This window comes from Osmerus mordax, chromosome 24 (assembly GCF_038355195.1).
Source record: "Osmerus mordax isolate fOsmMor3 chromosome 24, fOsmMor3.pri, whole genome shotgun sequence".
Lineage (NCBI taxonomy): Eukaryota > Metazoa > Chordata > Actinopteri > Osmeriformes > Osmeridae > Osmerus > Osmerus mordax.
The window spans coordinates 8,821,406-8,837,250 of record NC_090073.1 but is presented as its reverse complement, the minus strand read 5'-3'; the positions used below and the strand labels follow the sequence as shown (position 1 = coordinate 8,837,250).

Sequence of the window (15,845 nt, the reverse complement as noted above, 5' to 3'; positions counted from 1 at the left end):
AAAGAGGTCGCAGGTTCAAATCCCTGGCACAGACGGCGCTAAATAAACACAAATCCGATGTATGTTTGACCTTGTTGTTTTGTGGTGCTCCCTCCCCACCCCCCCAGGCTGAAAGGCTTGGAGCAGGTGACCAAGGCCACCATGTTGGGCCACCTGCTGCCTGTGCTTCTGACCTCCCTCATGCACCCCAACCTGCAGACCCTCACCCTGGCCGACGCCCTAATGCCCCAGCTGGTCCAGCTGGTCCTCTACACCAGCCAGGTGGGGGCTCCGTCTCATTTACATTTAGTCATTTAGCAGACGCTCTTATCCAGAGCGAGTTACACTAAGTACAGGGACATTCTCCCTGAGGCAAGTAGGGTGACGTGCCTTGGACACAACTTCATTTTAAATGGCCGGGAATCGAACCGGCAACCTTCTGATTGATAGCCCGATTCCTTAACTGCTCAGCCATCTGACCCCTCACTGTCTCGCCGTCGCTCACCCGGTCTGGGTTTGAAGACGCCCTTGCGACGAGCGATCGATGTGTGAGCGTGACGGTTTGGACGGTTGTGAAGGAATTACGGAGTGTTTATTTTTGTTGTTGTTGTGTTCCCAGACTGCCCTGCTTCTGAAGACCCAGTCTCCCCTCTTCAGCGAGAGCTGTCCTGTGGGGGGGCCGCCGCCTGGAGCGAAGAAATCTTCTGCTGACGACAGGTAAGGACACCTGGCAGACGCTTCACCGGAAACTCTCCCAACACGGCCACACACATTCACGAAGCAAAAGATCTCAATCTTACCAGATATGTTTGTCTTTAATCTCTTGTCTAAATCCCAGCTTCCGCATCCTGGAGGAGCGTGAGGAGCCGGGCTTCCTGACGGGGCTGAAGATCCCGGCCCCGTGGGCTGCTGGGAAGACTGTGGAGACGGTACACCCAGTGAGAGACAACTACAAGTTCAAGGAGACGGTTCACATCCCCGGGGCTCGCTGTCTCTACCTGCGCTTCGACTCCCGCTGCTCCTCCCAGTACGACTACGACAAGGTATCCTCGCCTCAGACGATACAACGTGCTTTTATGCCATGTAACATGTTATGTTTCTATGTTTTGTCTGGTTCTTTTAGTGTATATTTTTGTAAACATTTGAACAAAAACATTCTTCTCGGCTGTTTTCAGTTGGTGATCTACGCCGGGCCCAACACCAACAGCCGCAAGGTGACGGAGTACGGAGGGAACACCCTGGGCTACGGCAGTCGCAGCGTCCTGGGGACCGGCTGGCCCAAAGACCTGGTCAAGGTGAGACACAGGCCCTCGTCACACAACACAGCCAGCCGAGACCACGGGTCACCGGGCCAGCGTACCTCGTGGGCGAGGCCTTACCGCAGAGGCCTGGGTTCGAATCCAGGCCCTTTGCTACATATCCTGCCCTCTCACTCCCTACCTTTCCTGTCTGCCTGTACCGTCACTATAACAACTATAAGTCTCTCTCTGTGACGGAAGTGTGACCTTGTGCGTTGTGTTGAAGGTGGAAGGTGACACGGTGACCTTCTCCTTTGAGATGCGGAGCGGAAGAGAACACAACACTCCTGATAAAGCCATGTGGGGGTTCTCCTGCACCGTCAGAGCTCAGGTGGCTTGTCACACACACACACACACACACACACACACATACACACACACACACACTCACACACACTTTGTTGTCCTCGTCCAGGAGTCGTCTGAGGATGTGTCTGGAGGTCTTCCCTTCCTGGCCGACCTGGCGCTGGGTCTGTCCGTTCTGGCCTGCTCCATGCTCCGCATCCTGTACAACGGACCTGAGGTGACCAGAGAAGAAGAGGCCTGCCAGGACCTGCTCTGCTCCAAGCTGCTCCAGAGGTGACGCGGCCAAACACAAGCAGGCGTTTATTGATCGGAAAACACAGGAAACAGGAAGTGCAGTACCGTGTAAAAGTCGTGGGCACACATTAATATTGTCTTATTTTAGTTTTGAATTCTGAAAATGTTTTAGTCTCTTAACTTCAGTATTTCTCAAAGCATTTTTGCTTTCTAATAGTCTAATTTCTTATCTGCCTAAGACTTTTGCACAGTACTGTACATTGACAGCTCCCCCCTGCAGTTAAAATAAGACCATCACCTGGGAAAATAGTCCTCGACCTCACAGCCACCATCTTTCCTCCTCAGGTGCCAATGGCAGGTGGAAGCCAACGGGGCCATCTCCCCAGCCCTGACCCCCAGCCCCTCTCCTCTCCCCCTGACCATCGAGGAGGACCGGGAGTTCACCTACCCCAGCGACATGCTCATCCCCCCTCCAGGCCTCATGCCCGGGGCATACTTTGACCTGCCCCGCATCCGCCTCCCGCCGGGCATCATGGGCCGGCTGAGGGAGGTGTCTGGGCGGGCCAGGCCACAGTTCCGGCCCAGCATCAAGTAAGAACGAGCTGTTTTGTTTTCTAGGATATATTTTGGGCCTTTATTTATTGATTCTGTTCACCGTATTACTTTTGACTGACTATCTCCCTCTCCCTACCTACCCCTCCCTCCCTCCCCCCCTCCCTCCTTCCTAGGGAGGTGATTCGGCCTGATGTCATGGAGGAGGTCATTGTGTCGTGTGTGATTAAACACCTGGCGCTGGTGGACGCGCTGCAGTCGCTGGTCAACTTCCAGTACCGGGAGGAGCATGTGGAGGAACACGACCTGCTGTGCAAGATAATGGCCGAGACCTTCAAGAAGATCAACGCCATGGAGCGACAGCTGCAGGTATGGGGGTGGTTTAAGGTTTTTTGTTGGTGTGTGGATGTGGAATAGTTTTTCCCAATTTTTGCCTCTCGCTCTCTTCACCCTCTTTCCCTCCCTCCCTCCCTCCCTCCCTCCCTCCCTCCCTCCCTCCCTCCCTCCCTCCCTCCCTCCCTCCCTCCCTCCCTCCCTCCCTCCCTCCCTCCCTCGCTCCCTCCCTCGCTCCCTCGCTCCCTCGCTCCCTCGCTCCCTCCCTCCCTCCCTCCCTCCAGAGTGTAGCAGAGCTGGAGCAGAAGTGGCAGAGCGAGGTAGACGAGGCTCAGCAGGGGAAGCTGGACAACAACGCTCCCTTCTTCCACGACTACCACTTCTACGAGGTGACCTTCGACCCCCTCGCCCCCCCCCCCCCCCCCCACACACATCCCAGACACACCCTCATCCTCTCAGCACACCTCAACCTGAAGCGTGCCGCCCAGTTGCACTCACTCCAGGCTCCGTGTGTGTGTGTGTGTTAACCAGAACAAGATGAAGGAGCTGGAATTGCTGTGCTCGCTGAAGGAGGTTCCCCTGGACTGCAGCGATCTGGAGAACGTCGTGCTCTCCCTACGGTAACACCATGGAGGAGGAGGAGGAGAAGGATATCTCAGCCCTGCATCGTTTTTCCAGCCATGACCCTCTCTGTCTCCCCCCTCCCCAGGGAGAAGTTCTTCCAGGATGTGAACTCGATGCACGTGAAGAGCGCCGCCCCGCTGGCCAAGACCAAAGCCCTGGTGAAGAGCCTGATGAACCGCACAGAGCTGCTGCTCCACGTCACCATCGCCCCCCACTGCCGGAGCCTCACCACCACCCCGGCCGGCACCCCAGGTGCGCCCCCTCCTCCACCTTCTCCTCCACCCTCGCCCTCTCCTCCACCCCCGCCTCCCACTCCCCTCTCCTCCACCCCTCCTCCTGTATCCAAAGTCTCCATGTCATTTCAGCCTGCAAGTCGGTGTCCGACACCAAGACCATGGTTCCCATGGCGAAGCAGCCTGTGTTCCTGCGCAGCATGTCCGCCCCCTCCGACCTGGAGATGATCGCCAGTCAGGACCTGGAGTTCACCCACGCCGCCCAGAGGTTCGCCCCCCAGACCAGGCGCTTTCACGCCAGCCAGCCGACCCTGTGAGTGCTGACCTGAGTGGGCTGATTGTAATGCAGTCCTCCTGTCCTGTAGGAGGCGCCACCATCCCACCAGCCACAGGAGCAGCTCCTTCACCCTGCTGCAGTCTCTGACCGTGGAGGACAGCCGGGACAAGCCCACCTACAGCGTGCTGCTAGGACAGCTGTTCGCCTTCATAGGGACCATGCCCGATCAGGCTGTAAGCACACACACACATACTTTCCCTGTCACTCTCACACACACACACGTACACACTTTCCCTGTCTCTCTCACACACACACAAAGGAGCTAACCATGACCTCCCTCTCTCTCTCTCTCTCTCTCTCTCTCTCTCTCTCTCTCTCTCTCTCTCTCTCTCTCTCTCTCTCTCTCTCTCTCTCACACATACACACTTTGTCTCTCTAACACACACCCTTTCCCTTTCTCTCTCACACACACACACGTACACACTTTCCCTGTCTCTCTCACACACACACAAAGGAGCTAACCATGTCTCCCCTCGCAGGTGTCCAGCAGCAGCTTCCTGTCGGCGGCCCAGACCCGGTGGAGGCGTGGCAGCACCAGGAAACAGGCGCTGGTCCACATGAGGCAGCTGCTCACCGCCGCCGTCAGGGTGGGCGGAGTCACGCACCTGGTGGGCCCCGTTACCATGGTGCTGCAGGGGGGGCCCAGGATGGAGGAGCTCACCTGTGGGGGGATGGTGGAGCAGGTCCAGGAAGCGTTCGGGGAGACCATGACGTCGGTAGTGTCTCTGTGCGCCCGCTACCCCATAGCCTGTGCCAACAGCATCGGCATGCTGTGCACCATCCCCTACACCAGGTAGGAACACAGGCTCTCATCAACATTGCACACAAGATGAAACTAAATAAAACTATTTAACCTACGGTATGGCAACGTTAAGCGAGATGAACAACGTCTCTGAGGTTTCACTCACACATTTACATTTAGTCATTTAGCAGACGCTCTTATCCAGAGCGACTTACAGTAAGTACAGGGACATTCCCCCCCGAGGCAAGTAGGGTGAAGTGCCTTGCCCAAGGACACAACGTCAGTTGGCATGACCGGGAATCGAACTGGCAACCTTCGGATTACTAGCCCGATTCCCTCACCGCTCAGCCACCTGACTCCCACACACATGCCAGCTCCCCAGGGATAACCCCCTTTCCTCCCATGCCCCTCCCCCCTCCAGGAGTGAGGAGCAGTGCCTGGTGCGGAGCGGCCTGGTGCAGCTGATGGACCGGCTGTGCAGCCTGAGCAGTCAGAAGGAGAGCGGCTCCAACGAGAAGCAGAGCAGGAAGCAGAAGGTGGCGGCCATGGCCTGGGCCGCCTTCCAGGTGCTGGCCAACCGCTGCATCGAGTGGGAGAAGGTGGAAGGTACGCCGGGGGGGGTCGTTCACCTTATCTCTCCCCCTCTCCGGAGAACGGTCTAGTTTTGGATGTGTTGTTTTGGTCTCTTGGAGGGCTTGGCTAGACTAGTGGGTTAGCAGGTTTCTCAGATGGGGAATGAGAGGCAGAGGATATTAGAATTTGTGTTATCATCATTATTATGATCGTTTTGTTTAGTTTTTTCTTCTTTTGAGAATACCTACATGTCAGACGTGTCTTCTCTCAAACGAACGTGTTTTATAGGTGTAGCGAGAGTGGAGGCAGCATGCAGGACAGGTGCTGGAGGTTAGGCTCAGGGGGTTCAGGTTGAGTTCAGACAAGCAAGGAATTCAGATCCCAGATGACGATAAGGTTCTGAGAACACGCGTCGCTTGAATTCCAATCCTCCAAGACTGACAGTTTTAGCTGTGTGTGTGTCTCCTCTCCTCCCAAGGTGGCTCCACGGACGCAGTGCATTCTGGGTTGGCGCGGCAGGTGTCCAGCCTGTTGACCAATCACCTGGCGCGAGCCACTGAGTGCTGTGGTAACCAGGCGGCTGGTAACGATGCTCTGCAGGACGTCCTGAGCCTGCTCAACGACCTTTCCAGGTGAGCACACATCCACACCACCTGGCCCCCAGGCCCCCACCCCTCCACACCACCTGGCCCCCACTCCTCCACACTCCCAGATCCAGGACCTCCCAATCCGCATGTAAACACTCTGCCATGTTTTTGTGTCCCCCCCCCCCTCCTCCAGGAGCCACATCGGCAAAGCCATCCTGAGCCAGCCGGCCTGCGTGTCCAAGCTGCTCTCCCTGCTCCTGGACCAGCGGCCCTCCCCCAAGCTGGTGCTCATCATCCTGCAGTTGTGCCGCGCCGCGCTGCCCCTGATGAGCGTGGAGGACTGCGGGAACGTGGCGCTGCCCTCCTGGAGCTACTCCGTCAACGCCCTGGACGCCGAGCAGCAGGATGCCAGCGACCCCGCCTCCCGCATCGCCTCCCTGCTGCTGGCCAAGCTGGCCGACTACGTAGTGCCAGGTAGGCCTGGAGGGGGCGGAGCCTCTCGCTCTGTCAGGGCCCCACTCGTAGAAGTCAGGTGGCTGAGCGGTTAGGGAATGGGGCTAGTAATCTGAAGGTTGCTGGTTTGATTCCTGGCCGTGCAAAATGACGTGTCCTTGGGCAAGGCACTTCACCCTACTTGCCTCGGGGCAATGTCCCTGTACTTACTCGCTCTGGATAAGAGCGTCTGCTAAATGACTAAATGTACCCTTGCCCATCTGGAGGTGTCTGCTGGGGGTTGTTAAAGCCGTCTGTGTGTTAGTCAGGACGTGGCTAAACCAGAAACGTGAGACTCAAAGTGCCTTCAAGCGTAGGGAAAGTGTTGCATGCGCTGTGGCCCATACCAGGTGTAAATGCTCATAACCTGACTTTGTTTTGTAATTAAAAAAAAATAATGTTTTATCTTGGAGACTCAATATACTTGGGAGGCTTGTCCCTGGCAGTTGGTGTTTGTTAAACGTGTGTGTGTGTGTGTGTGCCAGGCTGCCAGACCCTGCTCTCCCCCAGCTCGTCGGAGCCCGACACCAGCCTGTCTCGCTCTAGCCCAAAGGGCTCCCTGAGGGGGGACAGGGAGGTCGGGGAGGAGGGCGAGGCGGTGGACGGCAAGCTGTCCATCTTCATCCACAAGAGGGAGGACCAGTCCTCACACGAGGTCCTGCAGCCTCTGCTCAGGTAGGCCCCCTCACGGCCCCCCTCACGGCCCCCCTCACGGCCCCCCTCAGCTGTGCTAGCATCTCTCGTACCACGTAGCCCAGTGCAGTAAACAGCGTCCTGTGTGTGTGTGTGTGACCTGCAGCAGTTCCGAGGGAAGGCCCTTCCGGCTGGGCACGGGGGCCAACATGGAGAAGGTGGTGAAGATGGACCGAGACATGACCAAGGTCAGAGCCGGACTCAGTTTGAAGGTCACGCAGTCATCTCTCCGTAACACCAGCCTGGTAGACCTGTTGACCCCACCTCCTCCCTCCCTCCCTCCCTCCTTCTCTCTTCTTCCCCCCTCAGAGCGGCTGCTGCGAGGTGATCACGGAGGAGGCTTCCGCTGCCCTGAGGAAGGCCAACAAGTGGGCCCAGTCTGGGCTGATCGTGAGCGTGGGTCCTCCTGTGGAGGCCCTGGCCCAGGAGGCCGCTGGAGGCGTCTCCACCGGGGACAAGAAGAAGACCGCACAGACCGCCGTGTGTCGAGACAGGAACTCTGACCTCGCCAGGTAACCACACACACACACTCTCTCTCTCTCTCTCTCTCTCTCTCTCTCTCTCTCTCTCTCTCTCTCTCTCTCTCTCGTATTCTGTCTGTGTCTGTCTCTCTCTCCCCCGTCTCTCTTTCTCTCAAAGAGCAAACAAGGCCCAAATCAAGTAGGACTGTATCATAGTCGAACCAAACCGTCTCTTCAGTTAAAGCTAATCAGAGGCAGTGGTTCGGACCAATGGCTTCTTTCTCGCTCCGCCCCCTACTCAGATCTGACCCAATCAGGCCCTTCATCAGTGGTCACGTGGCCAATAGCATGGCCGCTGAGGTCATCGCCCTGCTGCACAGCCTTCTCACCGCCCCCGAGTCCAACACGGCCCAGATCTGGACCAGCACCGCCGAGAAGGTACAAGCACACAGTATGCTGGGGGGTGAGATGATGAAGAGGTGGTGTGTGTGTGTGTGGTGGGGGTGTGTGTGTTCAGGTGCTGTCCAGCAGCTGGGGGGGGGGGGGGGGGGGGGGGGGTGAGATGATGAATAGTTGGTGTGTGTGTGTGTGCTAACCCTGCGTGGCGGGGTGTGTGCAGGTGCTGTCCCGGGCGCTGATGTTCATCCCCCAACTGGGCCGCTACGCTGACAGCATCCTGGAGGGCGGCTGTAGCAGCGGCAGGAAGCTGGCCAGGCTGCAGGCCAGTGGCAGGCAGGCCGTGGCCGCGCTCTGCGCCCTGGGGGGCTTCAAGGAGACCATCAAGATCGGCTCCGAGGTCCAGGTGGGGCAGGGGGCTGGGTTCTGGGGGGTGGATGAAGGGTTGGGTGGGTGGATGAAGGGTTGGGTGGGTGGATGAAGGGTTGGGTGGGTGGATGAAGGGTTGGGTGGGTGGATGAAGGGTTGGGTGGGTGGATGAAGGGTTGGGTGGGTGGATGAAGGGTTGGGTGGGTGGATGAAGGGTTGGGTGGGTGGATGAAGGGTTGGGTGGGTGGATGAAGGGTTGGGTGGGTGGATGAAGGGTTGGGTGGGTGGATGAAGGGTTGGGTGGGTGGATGAAGGGTTGGGTGGGTGGATGAAGGGTTGGGTGGGTGGATGAAGGGTTGGGTGGGTGGATGAAGGGTTGGGTGGGTGGATGAAGGGTTGGGTGGGTGGATGAAGGGTTGGGTGGGTGGATGCATGTGTAATAATAAAATAATAATGAATAACCAGTGATCAGGTACAAATAAGTTCAAGTATACATAAATAAGAGGGCAATCCTAACTGTCACCAAGCCTAGCCGCTATCCACTAGCGTCTTTCTGGTAAACATGTGACAAGGTCATTGTCACGGCCCGGGGTCCTGAGGTCCAGGGGTCATGGTGTCTCCCTGGGTCATGGTGTCTCCCTGGGTCATGGTGTCTCTGGGTCATGGTGTCTCTCTGGGTCATGGTGTCTCCCTGGGTCATGGTGTCTCCCTGGGTCATGGTGTCTCCCTCTCTCCTGCCCCCAGGTGGTGGGGAAAGGCGTGCTGGGCAGCGTGGGCGTGGTCTTGTCCATCAACGAGCAAGAGGGCATCGCCACGGTGAAGTTCCCCTCGAGCGAGTACAGGAGGGCGTGCAAGTCCTCCGACGTCCTGACGGTGCCCGTGTCCCGCCTCTGCACGCCTCGCTCTGAGGTGAGGCGCCTGCCCCCCTCCACCCCCCCTCACCACCACCCCCCTCCAGACCCCTCACCTTTCTCAATGTGTCCTTTCTCTCTCTCCTCCCCCCCTCCCCTCCTCCCAGGCCCTGCCCCTCTACAAGCTGTCCATCACAGAGAAGGTGGTGCAGGCGGTGCAGTCCATGCTCCTGCCACAGGAGGGCAGCCTCTCCATCCACACCTCCCTCCCCGCGTCTGGAGACGGCTCCAGCCCCGTCATGGCCGCCGTGCGCCTGCTGGCTGAGATCAGGACCAGGTGACAGCAGAGCCTGGCTGAGGCCTGGCCTGGGTCTCTCTCCACTCTGTGTAGAGTCACTCAACATAGTTTAAAACGTGTAAACGTATCGTTTAATACGTTTACACGTATTTAGTTTACAATAAACTAAGTGTGTATGATTAAGGGGCGGTTTCCCATATTAAGACCAATCCTAATCTATGAGAGAAATTCACTTAAGATCTCTGTAAAAAATCATGAATCCATGTCTTGGAAACTGAGCCTTGATGTTAAATGATGACTAAACGTGTATTTCCAGTGTCATGTGGTGGGTGTGGAGCGTTTACGAGGCGTGTTGCCTTGCAGGGCGTGTCTGGTGATGGCCCAGCTGCTGGAGGACAGTTCATTTTGTGAGGAGTTCATCCAGCAGTGCCCTGCCGCGGTGGAGGTCCTCAACCTGGTTGCCCAGGAGTGCAGCCCAGGCGAGTGTACCCAGCGTACTGTATCTAGACTGCTTCATCCCTAGGTTCCTTTCTGACAGTGTGTGTGTGTGAGGGAGAGGGTGAGCTCGCTGTAACTGTGTGTGTGTGTGTGTGCGCAGGGGAGCGTCTGGGCATGGTGGAGGCCCAGTGTGAGAGGGTGAGGATGCTGTACAGAGACTGTGCCCGCCCCCCTCCCCCGCCCCTCCAGACAGACCGACGCCAGGTAGGCTCACTGCTCAGCCCTCATCCTCAATCTGACACTTCTCCATCCACACACACACACACACCATCCACCCAGCCATCCGTCCATCCATCCATCTAGAGCCGTTAGTCGTAGAAGAGATGGAACCAGAGATCCAGGTCTGAAGTCCAGTCCTCCTAACCCTACCTCCACCCCCCCCCCCAGCCCAAGGAGATCACCTGGTGCCCGTCCCGGGTCTTCCCCCCGGTGCGAGCCTGCATGTTCTCGTCCCGCCTCACCTCCGTCACCTTCCTGGCCGACCCCAGCGCCGGAGGAGGCCTCCCCAGGGGAACGTTCATCTACGCCACCTCTCCTCTACCTGTGCAGGTGGGCACCTGGGGGGGGGCAGCGCGGTGGAACCCAATAAGCCTTTTATGAGTGAGAGTGATGCTGGATAATTCAAGTTTAAGGGAAACACCCCCACCTCCTCCTTCCCCTCTTCCTCCTCCCCCACCCCCTCCTCCCCCTCCTCCTCCCCCAGGCTCCCTCCTTCTACTGGGAGGTAGAGATCGTCTCCTACGGAGACTCGGAGGACGACAGTGGCCCCATCGTGTCCTTCGGCTTCGCCACCGAGGCTGAGAAGCGAGACGGGGCCTGGACCAACCCTGTGGGCACCTGCCTGTTCCACAAGTACGAGTCTGAGAGCACGAGCTTCAGAGACGCTCCTCTCTCTCTCTTCCCCTCTCTCTATCTTCCCCTCTCTTTCTCTCTCTCCCCTCATCTCTCTCTCTCTCTCCCCCCATCTCTCTCCCCCCATCTCTCTCCCCTCATCTCTCTCCCCTCATCTCTCTCTCTCTCCCCTCATCTCTCTCTCTCCCCTCATCTCTCTCTCTCTCTCCCCTTATCTCTCTCTCTCTCTCCCCTTATCTCTCTCTCTCTCTCCCCTCATCTCTCTCTCCCCTCATCTCTCTCTCTAACCCTCATGTCTCTCTCTCCCCTCATGTCTCTCTCTCCCCTCATCTCTCTCCCCTCATCTCTCTCTCTCCCCTCATCTCTCTCTCTCTCTCTCCCCTCATCTCTCTCTCTCCCCTCATCTCTCTCCCCTCATCTCTCTCTCCACTCATCTCTCTCTCTCTCTCTCCCCTCATCTCTCTCTCTATCTCTCTCTCTCCCCTCATCTCTCTCTCTCCCCTCATCTCTCTCCCCTCATCTCTCTCTCTCTCTCCCCTCATCTCTCTCTCTCTCTCTCTCTCTCCCCTCTCTCTCTCTCCCCTCTCTTTCTCTCATGTTTCCTGGCTGGTCTTGTATTCTGGCTGCTGGAGTGCTGACCTTTCAACTTCTCTCCTCCGTTTGTCCTTCGTCTCGTCCTTCCTGTGCCCTTTTCTGTCTGTCTCTCCGTCTGTCTGTCTCTCCGTCTGTCTGTGGTCTGTCTGTGTGTCTGTCGGTCTGTCAGCAACGGAAGGGCGGTCCACTATAATGGCTCCAGCCTCCTGCAGTGGAAGAGTGTGAGACTGGACGTGTCCCTGCTGCCTGGTGAGACAGACTCCCTCCAGCCTCGCTGTCACAAGCCCGCCCACTTCCTGTTCCCCTCCAGCCTCGCTGTCACAAGCCCGCCCACTTCCTGTTCCCCTCCAGCCTCGCTGTCACAAGCCCGCCCACTTCCTGTTCCCCTCCAGCCTCGCTGTCACAAGCCCGCCCACTTCCTGTTCCCCTCCAGCCTCGCTGTCACAAGCCCGCCCACTTCCTGTTCCCCTCCAGCCTCGCTGTCACAAGCCCGCCCACTTCCTGTTCCCCTCCAGCCTCGCTGTCATAACCCCGCCCACTTCCTGTTCCCCTCCAGCCTCGCTGTCATAACCCCGCCCACTTCCTGTTCCCCTCCAGCCTCGCTGTCATAACCCCGCCCACTTCCTGTTCCCCTCCAGCCTCGCTGTCATAACCCCGCCCGCTTCCTGTTCCCCTCCAGCCTCGCTGTCATAACCCCGCCCACTTCCTGTTCCCCTCCAGCCTCGCTGTCATAACCCCGCCCACTTCCTGTTCCCCTCCAGCCTCGCTGTCATAACCCCGCCACTTCCTGTTCCCCTCTGAAACGCTCCCGTAACGCTGCGCCGCCTAGGAACGCTGTCCCCCAATGCTTCATGTGAGCTCCCTGTTTGAAACTTCCTGTGTTGAACAACCTTCCCCCTCCTCCTGTCTCTGTGCGTAGGGGATGTGGCCGGGATTGGCTGGCAGCGTTCCGAGGGCACGCCCCCTCCGCCCGGCCAGGCTCCTAAGGGGCGTGTCTACTTCACCTACTGTGGCCAGAGACTGGGGCCCTACCTGGAGGACGTGGCTGGGGGCATGTGGCCCCTGGTGCACATCCAGAAGAAGGTGCCCTTCCAGTACCAGAAGCCTTCTGTCACATTGCTCGATTAAAGGGCCGTACAAAGTGTTGTTATCATTTATTTGGGATTATTCTCTCCTCCAGAACACGAAGATCCGCGCCAACTTCGGTTGCCGTCCGTTTGCGTACGGCGAGGGCCAGGCCCACCGCAACGCGGCCGACCTCTGCGTCGACCTGGCGGAGGAGATAAGCGCCAACTTCGAGGCCCTCCCCTTCGCCATGGCCTCCGACAGCGACAACGACGCCGGCGCCAGCGTGGCGTCCGGCTCCCACGGCCCCCCCTGTCGGATCGCCGCCGTGGCGGTTGCCCAGCAACGTAAGTTTTAAAGAATGGCTCTCTCTTTCCTCTCCCCCCCCCTGACTCCCTCACCTCGCACGCACGCGATCACGCCTCACCTCACAGCCTTTAGTTAACGACATGGACTTCGCTCACTGCCCTGGTCTTCAGCCCTGGTCCTCAGGGCCCACTGTCCTGCATGTTCTAGACGTTTCCCTGCTCCAACACACCTGGTTCAGATGAACGGATCGTCACGAAGCTCTGCTGAATCCCAATAGCGCCCCGTTCATCTGAACCAGGCGTGTTGGAGCAGGGAAACATCTAGAACATGCAGGACAGGGGGGTTGAACACCGCTGCTTCACTGAACAGTCAACACTTCATCTTCTTTACGTTCATGTCAGTCTGGCAGTTTAGTGTCATGGTGGGTTTACTTTCACTGTTCTGTTCTGTGTCCGCTGTGTGTGTAACCCCCCTGTGTGACCCCTGACCCCCCCCGTGTGACCCCTGACCCCCCCCCGTGTGACCCCTGACCCCCCGTGTGTGTGTCTCCCAGTCGGGGACGTTTGTAAGAACTGGCTCTGTTGTCTGTCTTCTCCCGTCGGGACAGAGTACAACAGCGACTCGTCCTGCCTGTACAAGGTGGAGCTGAGCTACGACAACCTGGTGACCTCTGGGCCCGACCCCCACCCTCCGCCCATCGCCGACGACGAGAGCGACGAGGACGATGACGAGGACGTTCCCAGGGTAACGCGGGGGGGGGGGTGTGGCTTATCGACGGTGGTTCTTCTGAAAGGAACACCACGGATGGTCTCAGTGCCGTTGATTAAACGTGTGTGTATATGTCTGTGTGTGTGTGTGTGTGTGTGTGTATATGTCTGTGTGTGTGTGTGTGTGTAGGAGGATCACTACGCGCTCCTGGTGAAGGCCTGGGAGACCAAGGTGTTCCCCACCATCCGCCGGCGCTTCAGGAACGAGGCGGAGAGGAAGTCCGGTCTGGACCAGATCAAGGGAGCCCTGCAGCTGGGTGAGCAGGAGAGACCAGTGCGGAGCGTCTCTCTGTCAGGAAGCATGTTGTTCAGCAGAGCGTGACAGCTGTGTGTGGTGTGCTGTTCCTCCAGGCATGGTGGACATCGCCCGGCAGACCGTGGAGTTCCTCTACGAGGAGAACGGGGGCATCCCTCGAGACCTCTACCTCCCCACCATCGAGGACATCAAGGACGAGGCCAACAAGTTCACCATCGACAAAGTCCGAAAAGGTAACTTATTTAACCCTGTTCACCACACAGGTCTTGAGTCAAGTCAGTGTATTTACATGGCCCTTTACAAGCAATGACACAGAGGGCTTCACATACGACCATAGAACTGCACCTAAACCAGCTTAAGACCCTCAAATAAGACAAGGAAAATCTCCCAGGAAAACTCAGAGGAAACGCATGGAAGAAACCGTAGAGAATCCTCAATGTGCACAGTTGGGATTCATGAATATATTAGAAAATAAGTCAGTAGGAAATACCGTCTCTTCATGGATCTGAAAACGCTGTTTTCTCCTCCTCTCTCCCCTGTGAAGGTTTGACGGTGGTGATCCGCTGCCCCGACAGCAACAACACCAACAGCACCACAGGGGGCACGGCGCTGCCCAAGTTCGCCATCCGGGGCATGCTGAAGACCTTCGGCCTTCACGGGGTGGTGCTGGACGTGGACTCTGTGAGTGGAGGAGGCTGGGCCTCCAGCCAGGGGGTCCTCCAGAGCCCTGGTCCTCAGGGCCTCACTGTCCTGCATGTTCCAGATGCTTCCCTGCTCAAACACACCTGGTTCAGGTGACCCGGTCGTTACCAGGGCTTCTCCAAAGCTTCATAATGACCGGTTCATTTGAACCAGGAAGCATGGAAGCATCTAGAACATGCAGGACAGTGGGCACTGAGGACCAGGTTTGAAGACCGACCACTGGTTTAGAGGTTAGATCATTTGTCTGTAGTTGATCTCTGACCTTCCCCTATGTGTGTGTGTGTGTGCCTGTCTGTGTGTGTGTCTCCAGGTGAACGAGCTGGTGCAGGTGGAGACGTACCTGCGGAGTGAGGGGGTGCTGGTGCGGTACTGGTACCCTCTGGAGACCCTGGAGCGCCCTCCAGCTGGCTCCCGCAGAACTGCAGCCAACGGCCTGGTGTCCCTGGACAGCAGCAACATCCAGATACACAGGTGCAGAGCAGGCGGGAACACACACACACACACACACACACACACACACACACACACGCACACACTCTCTCTCACAAACACACAACCAAACAGACAAACACACACTTTGTGGACACACACACTTTCTCTCACTCTATCACTCTCACCATCCCTCTCTCTCACCCTCCCCCTCTCTCACGCTCTCACCCTTCCTCTCTTATGCTCACTCTCACCTTCTCACTCTCTCACACTCTCTCTCTCACACACACACACACACACCCCACACACACACACACACACCCACTCCTCTGAGCAGAGCCAGCTACAGCTCCTCCTGCGTGTCTTCCACAGGGAGCTCCTCCGCAGCGAGAGCGCTCTGGCTCGGCTGTACTGCCGCATGGCGCTGCTCAACATCTTCGCCCCCAAGAGCCCGCACACCTTCACCAGGCTCTTCCACATCCCCGCCATCCGTGACATCACCCTGGAGCACCTGCAGCTCCTGTCCAATCAGCTGCTAGCCCCGCCTCTTCCCAGTGAGTTCAGTGTCTCAGAATCCCCACCCAAAACAAACATCTGCTAAATAAACCAAACGCTAAACGCAGTACTCTGCGTCTCTGCGCCGTCCTGACTGTCATACCCTCATGTGGCCTCCAGATGGCACCATCAGCTCCAGCTCCATCCTGCTGGCCCAGTCGCTCCTCCACAACCTACAGGCCCAGAGCTGCTCCCCCACGGAGCTGTTCTACCAGGGCAACGCCCAGGCCATCCGCGAGTGGCTGACGGTGGCCATCACCCGGGCCCTGCACCAGGGAGAGGACAGCCTGTTGGAGCTCACCAAGCACATCTGCTGTTTTCTGCAGGTTAGCGCCGTTAACGACTAGCCTAGCTCGTGACTAGCCTAGCTCGCGACTAGCCTATCTCGCGACTAGCCTAGCTCGCGACTAGCCTAGCTCGCGACTAGCCTAGCTCGCGACTAGCCTAGCTCGCGACTAGC

General features: G+C 57.8%; 1 protein-coding gene across 1 annotated transcript in view; it reads left to right on the top strand.

The window, feature by feature from the left end:
* Positions 1-15,845, top strand: part of LOC136932611 (probable E3 ubiquitin-protein ligase HECTD4) — a 39,787-nt gene that overhangs the window by 10,671 nt on the left and 13,271 nt on the right. The window contains 38 exon segments of the mRNA XM_067227782.1: positions 108-261; positions 599-696; positions 818-1,022; positions 1,155-1,274; positions 1,504-1,608; positions 1,693-1,856; positions 2,163-2,408; positions 2,546-2,738; positions 2,987-3,091; positions 3,234-3,322; positions 3,412-3,578; positions 3,692-3,827; positions 3,925-4,069; positions 4,376-4,689; positions 5,060-5,244; positions 5,690-5,843; positions 5,992-6,272; positions 6,776-6,965; positions 7,090-7,171; positions 7,293-7,495; positions 7,747-7,882; positions 8,064-8,246; positions 8,954-9,118; positions 9,228-9,397; positions 9,722-9,837; positions 9,957-10,060; positions 10,244-10,405; positions 10,560-10,708; positions 11,472-11,551; positions 12,222-12,385; positions 12,483-12,714; positions 13,284-13,420; positions 13,574-13,700; positions 13,795-13,932; positions 14,244-14,380; positions 14,712-14,872; positions 15,203-15,384; positions 15,506-15,711. Of these exon segments, the coding sequence (XP_067083883.1) occupies positions 108-261; positions 599-696; positions 818-1,022; positions 1,155-1,274; positions 1,504-1,608; positions 1,693-1,856; positions 2,163-2,408; positions 2,546-2,738; positions 2,987-3,091; positions 3,234-3,322; positions 3,412-3,578; positions 3,692-3,827; positions 3,925-4,069; positions 4,376-4,689; positions 5,060-5,244; positions 5,690-5,843; positions 5,992-6,272; positions 6,776-6,965; positions 7,090-7,171; positions 7,293-7,495; positions 7,747-7,882; positions 8,064-8,246; positions 8,954-9,118; positions 9,228-9,397; positions 9,722-9,837; positions 9,957-10,060; positions 10,244-10,405; positions 10,560-10,708; positions 11,472-11,551; positions 12,222-12,385; positions 12,483-12,714; positions 13,284-13,420; positions 13,574-13,700; positions 13,795-13,932; positions 14,244-14,380; positions 14,712-14,872; positions 15,203-15,384; positions 15,506-15,711 (6,085 nt within the window).